At 35.5% G+C, this 16,829-nt stretch overlaps 1 protein-coding gene across 1 annotated transcript in view; it reads right to left on the bottom strand.

Annotated features, from left to right (window-relative positions):
• Ns4 (Nucleostemin 4) overlaps positions 1–16,829 on the bottom strand; it is a 72,521-nt gene that overhangs the window by 20,819 nt on the left and 34,873 nt on the right. The window contains exons 7-11 of the mRNA XM_090388520.1: positions 14,030–14,225; positions 12,913–12,996; positions 10,249–10,449; positions 5,623–5,675; positions 3,609–3,734 (exon numbers count right to left, since the gene is read on the bottom strand). Of these exons, the coding sequence (XP_090244646.1) occupies positions 3,609–3,734; positions 5,623–5,675; positions 10,249–10,449; positions 12,913–12,996; positions 14,030–14,225 (660 nt within the window). The remainder of the gene's footprint in view (positions 1–3,608; positions 3,735–5,622; positions 5,676–10,248; positions 10,450–12,912; positions 12,997–14,029; positions 14,226–16,829) is intronic.

The following is a 16,829-nucleotide window of genomic DNA, read 5'->3' on the forward strand; positions in this document are numbered from 1 at the left end:
AAGAGAATTTGATCCTTACAAAACAAATCCCTCCCTCCTACTTAACTAGAGCAGGCCAAGCTGCAAAAAAAGTTTCCCCCATAAGCTTGCAGAGTCCTTTGAGTGTTTCATCACATAGTCCCTCCTTTTGTATCTAGACAGAATTGCAAGTGCAGTTTGATCTATCTCACAGTATTATCTCAGCATGATTTATATTTCTTGACTAAACTGTCATTTCATTTTTATTTTTAATCATTATTTCCAGATGTATAACCACATGCCCTTTAGTTTCCTCAGAATTGACATGTGGTTAGGAATATCATTTATTTTAGCATCTGGTCGACATACCCTGATGCTGTTCCATCAGTCTTGATTACAGAATACATTCTTTCCAGTTTCTTCCCTAACAATTGAATCACCACCCACTTACCTCACTTGGAACCAGAGTACTCTCTATTTGATGATCTATTCTTGATGCCTAATCCTTCAGAAGAGAGTCCCTTGGTTAATTACTGGATATGTGAATAACTGCAGTCTTTACATTTGTTACTTTTCACTGAAAAGTAACAAATCTAGTGCACTCATTGTCTCAGAGACTCAATCTCATCCATTAGTAGGCTAAGTTTTGACTTACGATTGTTGCATTCCTACAACCTGAGCATAGAAACGTATTGCTGTCAAGTGGCCACAATTCAGCATACATGCAACAGTTTGTGCAAGGAAATAGACTGTAACTTATGCTGTTAATTAAGAAAAACATAAAATCAAAAGAAGTGCATCCAGTTGATATAAATGAACAGTGCACTGTTGAGTCAGTTTGGTGTGACATAAGCACTCCGAAAGCAAAAATAAGAGTAGGAGTGTGTTATAGGCCTAATGACTCGAATGAGTACAATGAACAATTGTACAGAGAAATAGAGTGGGCTAGTAAATCGGAATGTCTTATAATGGGGGATTTTAACTTCCCAGATAATGACTGGAGCTTGTGGGTTGGTCACTCACACACTAGTCAGACTTTTGTGGATTTATTGGATCATTGTTTTCTGCAGCAGCATGTTCGAGAGGCAACCAGAGAAAGTAATACTCTTGATCTGGTTATCAGCAGTGATCATTCGTGTATTAAGAATTTGCAGATAAAGGAACCACTAGGTGGCAGTGATCACAGTGTACTGATGTGGGATTTACTTAAAGATTTAATTACCATCAGGGGTAAAGGAAAGGGTTTTTGCTTCCGTAAAGGTGAGTACAGTGCTCTCCGACAGTTTTTAAATTCTGTACAGTGGGATCAACTGACGATGTTACCAACAGTAAATTCTAAGTGGGAAGCGTTCAAGGAATTAATCGTGGAAGCTACTAAAAGTTTCATACCTATTAAGAAATATTGTTCAAGGTTTAGGCCTAAATGGTTATCTAATGAACTAATGAGACTCGTAATAGAGAAGAAAAATGCATGGGATGCATATAAATTATCAAGCGACTCAGAAGCCTATGGCAGATATAAGCTAGTCTGTAATCAGGTGACAAAGGAGGTTAGGCAGGCGAAGGCAGATTATGAGAAATCCATGGCAAAAGATGCTAAGAAAAACAGCAAGGATTTCTTTACTTATATAAACTCTAAAAGGAAGGGGATGAATCTGATTGGTCCACTTGATATCGATGGTTCGACTGTTGATGATCCTGCTCAGATAGCAAACAAACTGAATGAGTATTTTGCATCTACATTCACACACGAGGAATTATTAAGGTTTGAAAATGGCAGAAGGTTATCAAATTGTATCAGGATACTTAATGATTTTGGAATAACTGAAAGCAAAGTGGAGGAGAAATTGTTGAAGTTAAACATAAGAAAGGCACCTGGGGTGGATGGGATCTATCCAGTTATATTAAAGGAGGCGGCAAAGCAACTAAGCAAACCCTTAGCCATAATTATGAGAGCGTCCTTGGACTCAGGGGAGGTTCCCACGGACTGGAGATGTGCAAATGTATCCCCAATTCACAAAGGGGGATCGAAGAGTGACATGAGTAATTACAGACCAGTTAGTTTAACTTCTGTTCTGGGTAAAATAATGGAGTCACTGGTTAAAGATGCATTGCAGGATCATCTAGACAAGACTGCAGCAATAATTCAGACACAGCATGGGTTTTTAAGGGAAAGTCTTGTCTGACAAATTTGATAGGATATTATGATGTGGTTACAAAGGAACTGGATGCAAAAAATAATTTTGATATCATATATTTGGATTTCAGGAAAGCTTTTGACACTGTTGCGCATGGAAGACTATTGTACAAATTGGAGCAGAATGGTATTAAGGGTAAGTTGCTACAATGGATAAAAGGATGGTTAAGTGGGAGAAGACAGAGGGTGGTAATCAATGGGTGCTGCTCTTCATGGACTAATGTTATTAGTGGAGTCCCACAGGGTTCGGTGTTAGGTCCACTGTTGTTTTGTATATTTATCAATGATATTGATGAAGGTATATCAGGCTTAATGTCGAAGTTTTCAGATGATACAAAGGTTGGCAGGGTTGTTAATGACAGTAATGACAGTGTGCTACTGCAACAGGATCTAGATAATTTGGGCAGATGGGCTAAGAAGTGGCAACTGAAGTTTAACCTTGACAAATGCAAAGTACTGCATATGGGTAGAAGTAACCCCAGAGAAACGTACCAACTGTGTGGTACTACACTTAAGGTGGTAGAAAATGAAAAAGACCTGGGAGTAATTGTGCAGTCAGATATGAAGTTTTCTGAGCAATGCAGACAGGCTGCCAGGGCAGGTCATGGGGTTTTGTCAATGATATATAGGAATTTTGCTAGCAGGGAAAAGGAGGTGATTATCCCTCTGTATAAGGCAATGGTCAGGCCACGCCTTGAGTACTGCATACAGGTCTGGAGGCCTCATTTTAGGAAGGATGTAGATTTACTCGAGCGTGTACAGAGAAGGGCAACAAGATTGGTGAGGGGAATGAAGGGATCCTCTTACCAAGAGAGGCTTAAGTTCTGCAAATTGCAGTGGCTGGAGACTAGGCACCTGCGCGGTGATCTGATTGAGGTATATAAGGCCTTGAATGGGTTGAGCACGCTGAATTCTGATGGGATCTTTCCACTTTTCAGATTACGAACCTAAGGGGGCATAAATTCAAATTAAGAAAAGACAGATGTAGAATAGATGTGCGGAAATTTGCCTTTAGCCAGCGGGTGGTTAATTGCTGGAACAAACTTCCATCTGTCGTTGTGGAAGTTGATAGGTTGAATAAATTTAAGGAGGAACTGGACAGGCATTTGGAGGCAATGGTGTGATTTTTTTTTTTTTTTTTGGCTGATTCTGCATAAGCTCATACACTTGCTTTCTTGCATCACATGCCATTACTACTACTACTACTACTTACAGGTGAACCATAATGCCAATTTCCCCCAAGAGGGATACTATTCTGTGACATGTTCTAGTTAAAACAATATCCAGACAATAAAATTTGATTTAAATTACATCATAACATAACATATTTTGTTATCGATAAAACACATACTTTTATGGTGTGGTTAAAAAGAGAGAATATTTATAAGTATTTTAGAACATTTTCCTAATATAAACAATCTGGATATCTATTAAATAAAAATAGATATATTACCTGCATTGGTTTAGGCACAAAAGATGGAAAAACAAGTCCTGGGCAGTCACACAGTTTAACTGTTGAAGTAAGAAATATGGTCTGGAAGTGCTTCGTGTGACCCGGAGTTCTTGAAACACTAACAACCTGTTAATAAGAAAAGAAAATTTAATCAATTAATCCTCATTTTAACAAATAAATCACCTTCCATACAAAGCATAAGTTTTTGTTATTTTTTCATATGCCTTTTCAACTTACTCATAATACCAACTGTGTGGTGTTACACTCAGAGTAGTGGAGAATGAAAGAGACCTGGGGGTAATTGTGCTGTCAGATATGAAGTTTTCTGAGCAGTGCAGACAGGCTGCAAGAGTAGCTCATGGTGGCTTGTCAATGATATACAGAAATTTTGCTAGCAGGGATAAGGAGGTGATTATTCCCTTGTATAAGGCAATGGTCAGGCCACACCTCAAATACTGTGTACAGTCTGGAAGCCTCATTTTAGAAAGGATGTAGAGTTGCTAGAATGAGTACAGAGAAGGGCAACAAGACTGGTGAGGGGAACAAAGGAGGTGCTCCTAAGAAAAAAAGGCTTAAGTTCTGAAATTGCAGTGCTGGAGACTAGGCACCTGCAAAGTGATCTGACTGAGGTGGATTGAGCAGGCTCAATGCTGATGAGATTCTTCCTCTTGCTCAGATTACAAACCTGAGGTGGCATAAACTGAAATTGAGGAAAGACAGTTGTTAAATAGATGTGCAGAAATTTGTTTTTAGGCAGCAGGTAGTTGATTGCTAGAAAAAACTTCCATCTGTCGTTGTGGAAGTTGATAGTTTAAATAAATTCAAGTACCCAGCTAAAGAAACCTCTTTGAGATGTGGAGCCCTCTTGAAGATCTTTCTGGGAAAGAGACTTAAAAAAATTCTGCAGAGGAAGGTGCAGTTGCAACACTCTTATAAAAAAAATAAAATCTCATATGTAGCCAGAAAAGCCAACAATCTGTTGAACTGATCGAAAACTTTCCAGGGGCTAACAGAACAGATAGCAAAAATTTGGTGTAATGGTCAAATGTCTCATATTTCCATTCATGTATAGGAGAACTCAAAATTTCACAGAAAAAAAAATGACAAATTTCAATTTGGCCAATTTTAATGAAATTTGGGCTGGCTTGACAAATATTTATAAAAATGCTCAGATATAAAATTTCATCATTTGAATAACATGAGTAGAAGAAATCATATAAGCATAACTGAATAAATCAAATGATATTAATGTTAGTGACTACTAATCATTCAAATAATATTAGTATAATTAAATAATTTGCTATAATTGAATGAATCAATTATAACCTCTCAATTATGCCCATTTCTACCATAAACCCTTCTATACGGTACTTTTTTTTTGGGTATTATCATAAAAGAAAAATTAGAATGATTAAAGTAAATGAAGATATTCAGCCTGACAACATATATTAAGAATCGCATTACTATGTTTGCTAACTTTACTGTTTTACAACATAATAAACATTGTGTATTTTTGTCTAATACCATCAAACATCAAATTTTCACAATCAATACTGAACTGTCGTACAGTCCTAATTCAATTCACCAAACTGTCACATACATCGAATTGATGTGATTGATCCCCTGTTCAATATATAATGCAGTATAGAACAAGGTGTATATTTTTTGTATGAAAGATAAAAAGTATCAATAATTATTTTTTGTTTATACATGTAAAATTAATGACATCGTAATTATAATTTAATTCAGTGTTAAAAGAAGACCACTGCTATTATCTTTATAACATTGTATTTCATAAAAAATGTTTGAATGCAAGATAAATCTTAGTGTTATTTATCTCATCACTTGTGCATTTAAAAATGCACAAGTGATAAGAAATTTTCACTAACTAAAACTCTTCACTGAACACTTTAAGGTAACTTTTATTATTGAAAAGAGTTTAATGAGGGATGCTGAAGATCAACTGTTCATAAAGCTATAAATAGATATGCACAAATTACAGAAAGTTACTCACTTTATTTCCCATTATAGCATTAAGTAGAGAAGATTTTCCCACATTTGGATGACCTAAAGAAGCATATAAATTAACTTAAAAAACATAAAATAACTTTAAAAATAATTTTATCTACTAAATATATGAAATGAACTAGTTAAGTCACTCTTAACTTTTTAGAACAGTTACAAGCCAAACTGCAATTTTTTTTTTTTTTTTTTGATCTGCACTGCTCATAAAACTAGAAAACAGCTATAATAAAGGAGTCATTCATCCCTCCACATATTAAGTATTCTTTTCTCTTCTCCACAGGTTATATATACTTATATATGCATAGATACATCACATTTTTGTCTAAAAAACCAACGCTTATAGTAGGGGGTCTCCAAACTATGACATATTTCTGGCTTGCAAAAGTTCCATTTTTGATATTATATTTGCATGAATGCTATAATAAAATGGCTATTAATTGGAATAATATTTATACTGCCCTAGTGCAAACATGATTCCAACTGGTGGCTGTCAAATTGCTAATATATAAATACGTAGCACTTTTCGTGGGCTATTATGTCGCCCAAATGTCCATTGTTATAGTAACCTTGATATTATAGTAACACCTTGATATTTGTGGGGAGAATGACATATATATATATATATTAAAATAAAAACCACTACAGGTTGTAAAATAGAATAGACTCAACAATTCCTTGTGGCTAAGAATATATCTATATTGAGATGCTGAATATCAATCTGAATGATGGATAAGGAAAAGAACCTATTGAGAAAAGATTCAAATATAGAGGAATTAATAAAGGCTTCTGCTTCTACTTAGTAATCCTGGAGGAGGGTAAAAATAAATAAAAAATAAATTGTGATAAAAACGTTTAGCCCACCGACAATCATGAAAATAAAAAGGTGGTGATGGTAATACAAGTGGACAGATTAGAGAGATTAGCATTAGTAGAGGCATATGATGCAAGAAAGTAAGCTTATGAAGCGTCAGGCAAAAAAAAAAAAAAAAAAAAAAACACCTCCCATTTCAGTCCTCCATCTGTTCCAAAATGCCTGTCCAGCTCAGCTTTAAATTTCTTTAGGCTATCAACTCCCACAACAAAAGATGGAAGTCTGTTCCACCAATTAACTACCTGCTGGCTAAAGGCAAATTTCCATACAACTATTCTACAACTGTCTTTCCTCAATTTGAATCTATGACCCCATCAGATTCTTAATCTAAGCAAGAGTAAAAATCATATCAGCATTTAGCTTTCTCGACCCATTCAAGGCCTTATACACCTCAATCAGATCACCTTGCATGTGCCTACTCTCTAGGTGCTGAAATTTGCAGAATTTAAGCCGTTCTTGGTAAGAGCACCCCTTTGTACCCTTCACCAATCTTGTTGCCCTTCTTTGTAATCATTCTAGCAACTCTACATCCTTCCAAAAATGAGGCCTCCAGACCTGTACACAGTACTCAAGGTGTGGCCTGACCATTGCCTTGTACAATGGGATAATCACCTCCCATGATAAATGTCCCTGGTAGAAAAATTTCTATATATCACTGACAAGACTCCATGACCTGCCCTGGCAGCCCATCTGCACTGCTCAGCAAACTTCATATCTGACTGCACAATTACCCCCAGGTCTTTTTCACTTTCCACTTCCCTGCGTGTAGTACCACACAGTTGGTACGTTTCTCTTGGGTTATTGCAACCCATATATGCAGTACTTTGCATTTGTCAATGTTAAACTTCAGCTGCCACTTCTCAGTCCATTTGCACAACTTACCTAGATCCAGTTGGAGTAGCATATTGTCTTTACTTTCGTTAATAACCCTGCCAACCTTTGTATCATCTGAAAACTTGTACATTAAACCTGATATACCTTCATCAATATCATTGATGAATACACAAAACAACAATAGGCCCAACATCGAACCCTGAAAAACCCCACTAATAACATTCATCCATAAAGAGCAGTGTCCATTGATTACCACTCTCTGTCGTCTCCCACTGAACCATCCCTTTATCCATTGTAGCAACTTACCCTTAATGCCATACTCCAATTTGTATAGCAGTCGTCCATGTGTAACAGTATCAAAAGCTTTCCTGAAATCCAAGTATATGATATCAAAATTATTTTTTGCTCCAGTTCCTTTGTGACCACATTATAGTATCCAATCAAATTGGTCAAACAAGATGTCCCTTTAACAAACCCATGCTGTGTCTTAACTATTCCTGCAGTCTTGTCTAGATGATCCTGGAGTGCTTCTTTAACCAGTGACTCCATTATTTTTCCCAGAACACAAGTTAAACTTAGAGGTCTATAGTTACTTGTGTCACCTTTTGAACCCTCTTTGTGAATTGGTGATACATTTGCACACCTCCAGTCCATGTGGACATCCCCCAAGTCAAAGGAAGTTCTCATAATTATGGCTAAGGGTTTGCTTACTTCCATCCACCCCAGGTGCCTTCTTTATGTTTAACTTCAGCAATTTCTCCTCCTTGCTCTCAGTTATTACAAAATCACTTAGCTGCCTGTTAGAGTTTGATAAACTTCTGGTATTCCCCTCCTTGAGTAACTCCTCATGTGTGAATGTAGATGCAAAATACTCATTCAGTTTATCAGCTACCTGAGCATGATCATCAATAGTCAACCCATGTATGTTAAGTGGTCCAATCTGATTCATCCCTTTCCTTCTAGAGTTAATATAAGTAAAGAACTCTTTGCTGTTTTTTTTTTGCATCCTTTGCCAAAGATTTCTTGTAATCTGCCTTCGCCTGCCTAACCTCCTTTGTGATTTGATTACATACTAGCTTATATCTGCAGTAGGCTCCTGTGTCACTTGATAATTTATATGCATCTCATACATTTTTCTTCTCTGCCATGAGCCTCATTAATTCATCTGACATCCATTTAGGCCTAAACCTTGAATAGTATTTCTTAGTTTGAATGAAAACCCTAGTAGCCTCCAAGATTAAGTACCTGAAGGCTTCCCAATTTAGAATTCAACATTGGTAACATCATCAGTTAATCCCACTGTATAGAATTTAAAAACTGTCTGAGACCTCTGTAGTCTCTTTTACGGAAGCAAAAGCCCTTCCCTTTACCCTTAATGGTAGTTACATCTTTAAGTAAACCCCACAGTACATTATGATCACTGTCACCCAGTGGTTCCTTTATCTGCAAATTCTTAATGTATGAATAATCACTGCTGATTATCAGATCAAGAGTGTTATGCACTCTGGTTGCCTCTCGAACATCGTGCTGTAGAATAGTCATCCAATAAATCCACAAAAGTCTTGCTAGTGTGCAAGTGACCAACCCACAAGTTCCAGTCAATATCTGGAAAGTTAAAATCCCCATTATAAGATTTTCTGATTTACTGGTCCACTCTATTTCTCTGCACAATTGCTCATTATATTTATCAGATTCATTAGGCCTGTAACACACACACCTACTCTCATTTTTCCTTTCCCAGTGCTTATGTCACACAAAACTAACTCAACATTGCATTGTCCACCAACTTCAATTGGATGCACTTACTTAGATTTTGTGTTTCTTAACTAACAACATAACCCCTCCTCCCTTCCTGTCCTGTCTATCCTTTCTGTACACGTTGTACTCCCCAAATTCCAATTCTGCACTGCTTATATCTGTGTGACACCATGTCTCTGATATCCCAACAATATCTGCCTTTGATGTCTTGACCAGCAGTTCAAACTCATCAGATTTATTAACTATACTCCTAGCATTGGTGTATATGCAAGTATACATGCACCTGTTTCTACTCTTAATTATCCTAACAAGATGTGGATCCCTCCTGAAGTTTTTTTCTGGGTAGGAAACTTACAAGAGTCTGCAGAGGAAGCAGTTGCAGTTACAATGCTCTTATTAAAAAAATATATTCTGTTGGAAATCGATGTGGGCTTCCTCATGCATGGCCAGGATTATACTCCATCAAAAGATCCATTTCAAAGACTTTGTTAGCCAGAGCCTTAAGTGATGGCGGATGCTTTGAATCTCATCATTTCAGTGGCAGATCTAGTAGGGAGAGTGATCATCCTCCCCAGAGCCCAAGTAATGGGCTTCATATGAATCAGCAGCTGGATACTCAGAAAGCACCAGGGTAATTTTCATTTTGGATGATGAATTATTTAAAAATATTCATAATTTACAAAGTTTTGTGTAGTAGTCTGATAGTTTCAAAAATAAATTGTATGTTATTTCTTTTAGTGCAGTTACACAATTAGAAGAAAACATTGTTTTAAAGGAATGTACCATCACTGTCTTTTTGAAATTGCCATTTAGCAATTATTACCAGCAATTCTGGAAGCAAATGCAAACATTTTGCACACACAAAAAAAAAAGATAAAAAAATTACACTCCAAAAGAAATATTATATTGCACTAGAAAGACTTTAATATATTATGCTTATTGTATAGCAATATATTTATTTATAATTCTGCCATGAAATTTACATGTAAATCATTTAATCCAGAGGTTTTTTTTTCTGTTATTATTGTAGTTGCATTTTGCTGCTGATAAATGATCTAATAAAATTTCTTTTACACAATATACTAATAATTACTTTTTTTTTTAAATGAAAACTGTATAGTCTTCAGTTATTAAGCTATTTCAGATACTTACCGACACAGCCAATTGTCAATATTCCCTCTTTAAAATGACCAGCTTGATAATAACTGGTATCATTTTTTACAATATGAACAGGAGCAGATGCCAAAGGTCTTTGTTTCTCCTCTTCATCACTGCTTTCTTCACTGTCCTCTTCAATATTTTGAAATTCCACTAATTCTTCATTAATTTTTTTATGCCAACTTGATAGATCCACTGGAAAAAGAAAACAGAAAATCAATTACTGGCATAGTAGTTCAAAGTTATGGCCTTGTTTTATTTTAAATTTATTACATTAAAATTCTTAAAATATTTAAAGGTTTTAAATTTATTAACTCTCAATGTTTCTGATTCTGGTTTACTACAATGTTCTTTTAAAAGTAAAAAAAAAGAGGCAATATTGTTTCTGATAACTTCATTTCCTCAGTCACTGCTTAATGTATGGGAACCCCTTCATTCTACACACTTATATTACTGCTAAATCCTTTTGAGTCGACAGAGGAGAATAGATATAAATAAAGCTTTAAAACACATCTGAATGAAGCAATAATTTTTCAAGAAATAAGATGTTAACCGGAGAAGTCTGGTTCATGACTATTTGTGAAATTCCAAACTATTCACAACACTCATGAAGTCCTTTGTCATTAGCCTTTCCTGCTGTGAAGTGAAGCTAATCAAATTTTGCAACATTTTAGTCTGGTTGCCTCTGGCTGATAAATTTGATGAATTTGAAGTGCTCGTTAAGTCATCAAATGCAGACGTTGTGGGAATATCAGAAACATGGTGTCACTCAGATATAAAGGATGCAGACTTTCAATATGGGGAGTACAATATATACAGAAAGGACAGGCAGGCCAGAAGGGGTATTCTCTTAATTAAGAAGCACATAAAACTAGACAGGATTGTAGTATTCAGTCTCAGCATGGGTTTGTTTCGGGGAGGTCTTGTCTGATAAATCTGATTGGGTACTGTAATGCAGTGACAAAGGAACTGGATGCAAAAAATAATTCTGATATCATATACTTGGATTTCAGGAAAGTGTTTGATACTGTTGCAGACGCCTCCATAGCCAGGTGGGAAGGAGCAGCAGTGCATAACACACGCTTCTTGATTAGACCGGGGTTTGAGCCCATCACCACCAAATACAGAGGATGCGGAAAGGTCAGGGAATGACCACCGCATATTCTCGGAGCAATATGGCCTTAGTTGCTAATGCTCCTAAAAACCAAATAACAAACAACAACAAACAAACGATACTGTTGCACATAAAAGACTGCTGTACAACTTGGTGAAGTTTGGCATTAAGGGCAAATTATTGCTATGGATAAAGGGATGGTTAAGTGGGAGAAGACAGAGTGGTTATTAATGGACACTGCTCCACGGGCTAATGTTATTAGTGGAGCCCCTCAGTGTTCAGTGCTGGGCCCAATTGTAGTTCTCTATATTTATTAATGATATTGATGAAGGTACATTGTGCTTAATGTCTAAATTTGCAGATGATAAAAAGGTTGGTAGGGTGGTTAATGACAGTACACTACTGCAACAAGATCTAAAAAAATTAGGCAGATGGGCTGAGAAATGGCAGTTGAAGTTTAACATTGACAAATGCAAGGCACTGCATATGGGTAGTAGTAATCCAAGAGTAGCTTATCAACTGTGTGGTACTACACTGGGCTAGTGAAAAATGAAAAAAGACTTAGGATAATTGTGCAGTCAGATATGAAATTCTCTGAGCAGTGCAGATATGCTGCCGGGACAGCTTATGGGGTTTTGTTAATGATACACAGGAACTTTGCTAGCAGGGATAAGAATATGATCAGGGGCGGGATCCCCTTGCATCCCCAGAGCATTGCACCTGAGTGCCAATGTTCAAGGAGCACCTGAAAACCTGAAATTTATATACACATACAAAGAAAATGTTAAAGTTGGGGTGCCAATTGTGATTGGCACCCAGGCACCACATTCCCTAGGAATTCCCCTGGATATGATTATGCCACTGTACAAGGCAATGGAATAGGCCGCATCTTGACTTCAGCCAGTGGATGGTTGATTGTTGGAACAAAAATTCCCATCTGTTGCTGTGGAAGTGGGTAGTTTGAATAAATTCAAGGAAGAACTAGATAAGTTATTGGAGGGGATGAACAGGTGATATGGGAAGTATTTTTTTTTTTTTTTTTTTGACTGATGCTTTATAAACTTGCTTTTTTTGCATCATATGCCACTAATACTACTACTAACAATAATAATAATCTGGCCATCTGCTTTATATCAAATGGTACCAAGCATGTGGTGGCGTTACTGAAGGTGCATTCCATTTCACAAAATAGATAAGTGTTGTGTTAATGTGTTGATGTTTCAAGCTGTACGCAGAACGTGAACACCAGTAAGAATTTATGATTACTGCTGAGTAACATGCAACAGAAAAGCATTCCATTTACATTACGGTTGATATTAAGGTACTGTCATTGGCTTAATTACTGCTACATTCTTAAAACTAATCTGATTATTTTGAGTTTATTGATCTAAGCTTCACTGAATTTTTTTCATTAAAATATCACTGAAATTTAAAAATATCCTATGGTTCCTGGGCAATCTGTCTCTATAAAACAAGCAAAAAGCCAATACTGGCTTTTTGCTTCTCTTTGCCTACAAATATTGTATTATTGTTTTTTAACTTACCCTTTCCTTTTACAATTTCTTCACACACATTAAGCAACCTCTTAGCTCCTTCTGCTGCCATATGAAGTTTTCCTTTTCTTTTACCTATAAAGAGAAACCAGTTTTAAAAAGTCCCTTCAGAAAATGAATATACTGTAGAACATTTGACTGCTTGCTTATCTATATCCCCATTTATATACGGGTGGTAAGCAGAATAATGGAAGGACTTAAGTACCAGGGTCCTATGACATGTATGCAAAATAGGTGGGCACTACACATATGCTGACTAGTACTATGTAAAAACTATTTTTCAACAGTCTCCAGCCATGGAGGCTGCATTACAAGTCTGGTATTAAGAAGAGCATGGCTTCATAAGCAGATCTCAGTTATTTTGAGCAGGGAGTAATCATTGGAGCTTGATTGGTAGGAGCATATTAAACAAATGGTAGAATTCACTAAGATGCCACAAAGAACTGTCTTGAAGTGGGCAGGGGGATGTCGTCATCAAAATGTACAGCAGTTGGCAATGGACACTCAATATCAGGGACATCCAATCATTAATCTGGAATGCAAAGTGCAACAGACCAACAATGGTAAACTAACATGTGCGAAAACATCGATATGGTTCCTGGCAACCTCTCTATAAAAAACAGTTAAAAGGGAGATCCACACAGATGGATATTGTCAGTAGGTTTGAGGGCCCACTCATCTACCACTCATTAACATTTATCCATCAGGGTGGAGTGAAAAAAAATTTTTTTTATGAAATTTATTTTCCAATAGTGTGGTAAAGTTGCCTTATGAAGTCTCCAGTAATTTATCATTAAAATTGAAAAATATCCCAAGTCACATCAATGCTCTTTAATACAGTAATATTCAGTATATAAATTTCTCATAGGATTTCATTACTATGTTCTGCAATATGCTGTATAAGAACACATGGGTAAATTAATAAATACTACCTGAAGGAATTAGTGACTGTTTTTTCATTGGCTGATTTTAATAAAGTTTCGTTTTTTCCAGAAAGTTTTCATGTGTGAAAAAAGAAATTAATTAAATTTCCTTCAAATACAAATTTGAAACAGATAGACAGAAACTCTAATTGTTGAGGTTCAATTTTTTTTTACTAAACACTTACCTCTTTTGCTCATTTTCATTCCAGCATAAGATGAAAAGCACAACACATAGAGCTTAGGACACTGTTGTTTAAAATAGTGCTGCCATGCAACAACTACAGGTGCAGGTACTAGGTCTATTTTATTTAAAACAAGGATTATTTCTTTCTTCAGATCATTGGTAACATGATCATACAAAGCAGGACAAAAGTCAAAAGTCTAAAATAAATATAAAAAAATTACACTTAAATTCTAAGTTTTTAAATTTTAAACAATGTAAAATATGATAAAGTGACAATATAAAATATGATATGATAAAATATAAAATTTCAAAATGACATTAGTCTTTTTTTAAAATGCCCATTTTTTGTGAAGTGAAACATTCAACAACTTATGCATAATAACACCTCATATTAGATACTACGTTTAGGCAAATATTTCATTCACTCTGATTACATTACAGGTCTAGTTATACAGGCTCAAAATACTTAACAAGCAAAAGTTAATTCACAGTCAATTCTTAATAAAGGAGAGAGAAATATAATATAAAAACATTAGGAAGATAATTATTCTCACTTCAATCCTATATTAACCAAGTGGCTTATATCTCAGCTGATTTCATAATGCAATGGGCTTTTTATGCTTATAAACAAATCATTTGAATTCTTGAATACAATTCTTTGTCAATCTGGAAAACCATAATCAGCATTACTGAATTTTCAGCATTAAAAGCAATTCTGTGAGATAGCCAATCACAATATATTATAAATATTGCCATTGAGTTTCGCAGTCACGAGTACTAATTCATAAAATAAGGAGCTACTAGACATGATGTCAACAAATTTAAGCTTGGTATCTTTTATGAGAATGGCTACTCAACCATCTCTGTAATGGGATTGTGATGTGTAGAATAAAGTATATCCAGCAGTAGTTGTATAGGCTATTAACTCTTGTTTAGGTTTGAGCCATGTTTCAGATAGGCAAATTGCATCTGCATTGTTGGGGAAAAAGGAGTTGTTCAAGGGCCTCAAGTTTATTTCAGAGGCTCTGAACATTTTGGTAGAAAATTTTCAGGGTGGTGCGATAGGGAATTTTGAGTGCTGATCTACCTGTTGTTGATTTTGGGCATTGCAGTTTTGGCCTGATAGAAATTATACTCTGAATCGGTAGAGATCAAGAGGCAAAGTTATGAAGTGTAATATCAGGTTGATTAGCAGTTATTGGTGCAAGAGAGTGCTGAATATGTATTGCAGTGGTTTTGATAGTTGACAGGCAATTGATCTGTTTCATGGTTTGTCATTAATGCAAGGGATAGGGCTATCAACTGTTGGTTTTATGATAAAGCTGGAGTTGTAGTGGAGGTTTTCGATCTTTCACTTCATAATAAGGCCTGATTAGGGTGGCAATTGCCCACACTCCACACTGATGTGGATGCAACTGATCTGAAGTATTCTGTATTGAACTCTAAAAAGGTATAATTTGGCATTTTCCTAAAAATGTGCCAATACTTTGGTATGTAGCTCTTGACATATTGCAGACTCAATATCTTTCAACTATTGTCAGTGCCCTGCTATAGAATACACATCTGGGTTGGAGTCCCTAAAATGTTTCTTAAACTCCCGATCTGCATTGAAAAAAAAGGCAGTCTGGTTAATTAATGAATTTACACTTACAAATTTACCCCATTAAGTTATCCTCAGTAAGTTCTCACTTGCAAACTCATTCCATGGCAGAAAATGAATGCCTGGTGAAATTTAGTTTCTACTCTGTGGATTTTTTATAGATATATCCATGGGTGCTGTTCTTTTATATTAGTATCTATAGTTCCACCCTTTTTTTTTTCAGGGCAGTCTAAAAATGTTCCTCAACTAGTCAGCAACCATTCACAGTTCAACTCCAAATTCATCCACCTAACCTCTTCCTTATTTATCTCTTCGACTTCTGTTATTTTAAATAACAATCTTTCATATGTAATTCCCTAAAAATTACAATCTACAGAAATTCAAGTCCAATATCAACAAGTGTCTCCTGTCTTACCTTCAGTGCACATAATATACCAGTTCCAACAGTTTTCATAAGTGGAATCAATAAAAAAAAAAAAAACATAAAAAAATAAAGACTAACATGCTGAAACAGAATTGAGTAAAATAAAATGGCTAATTGACAGTAATATTTTTCAGCTTATTTATTAATAAAAATTAAATTCACAAATTTTAAAATTTTAAATAGCTAATACTATTTTAGCTTTTTAAAAATTATGAAAAATAGAACATTCTCATTCACTCTTGTGTTTTTGTGGCCAGCAGGATTTAAACTGCCTGAAAAAAGTAATGGTGTTAATGCTCACAGCAGAACAAACTTATCTTTTTTCACGAGTACTGCACTAATTTTGCCTTGGTATTTCACTATATTTAAACAAATGGCACTAGCAAAGGCTAATTAATTTACTAAAAACAAATAAATTTTTATTTATTTTCCACTTATTTAAAGGATGAAATACTATTAAAAGTTTCAGGTCTTACTGACTGCTCAACAGATAGTAGGTAGAGTATGATGACAATTCTGACGAAATAGTGGTAATGAAGTTGCATTGTTCAATTTCAGCTGCCATGCAGTAGCTAAAGTTAAAATTTATAAAAAGTAGGATTTGATCATTCTCTATTGTGGTTTTGTAGCCAGCAGGAATTAAACTGCATAATGACAGATTAACCTTTTAGTGATGACATTTCATCAGAGTAATGTAATACGCAACTCACAGTAAAATTGAGGTTTGTTCTGTGCATAGTAAGACCACTGCTTTTACCAGTCAGTTTAAGTTCTGCT

This window comes from Mastigoproctus giganteus, chromosome 14, assembly GCF_048544385.1.
Source record: "Mastigoproctus giganteus isolate SK-2022 chromosome 14, ASM4854438v1, whole genome shotgun sequence".
In the NCBI taxonomy this organism is placed as follows: domain Eukaryota; kingdom Metazoa; phylum Arthropoda; class Arachnida; order Uropygi; family Thelyphonidae; genus Mastigoproctus; species Mastigoproctus giganteus.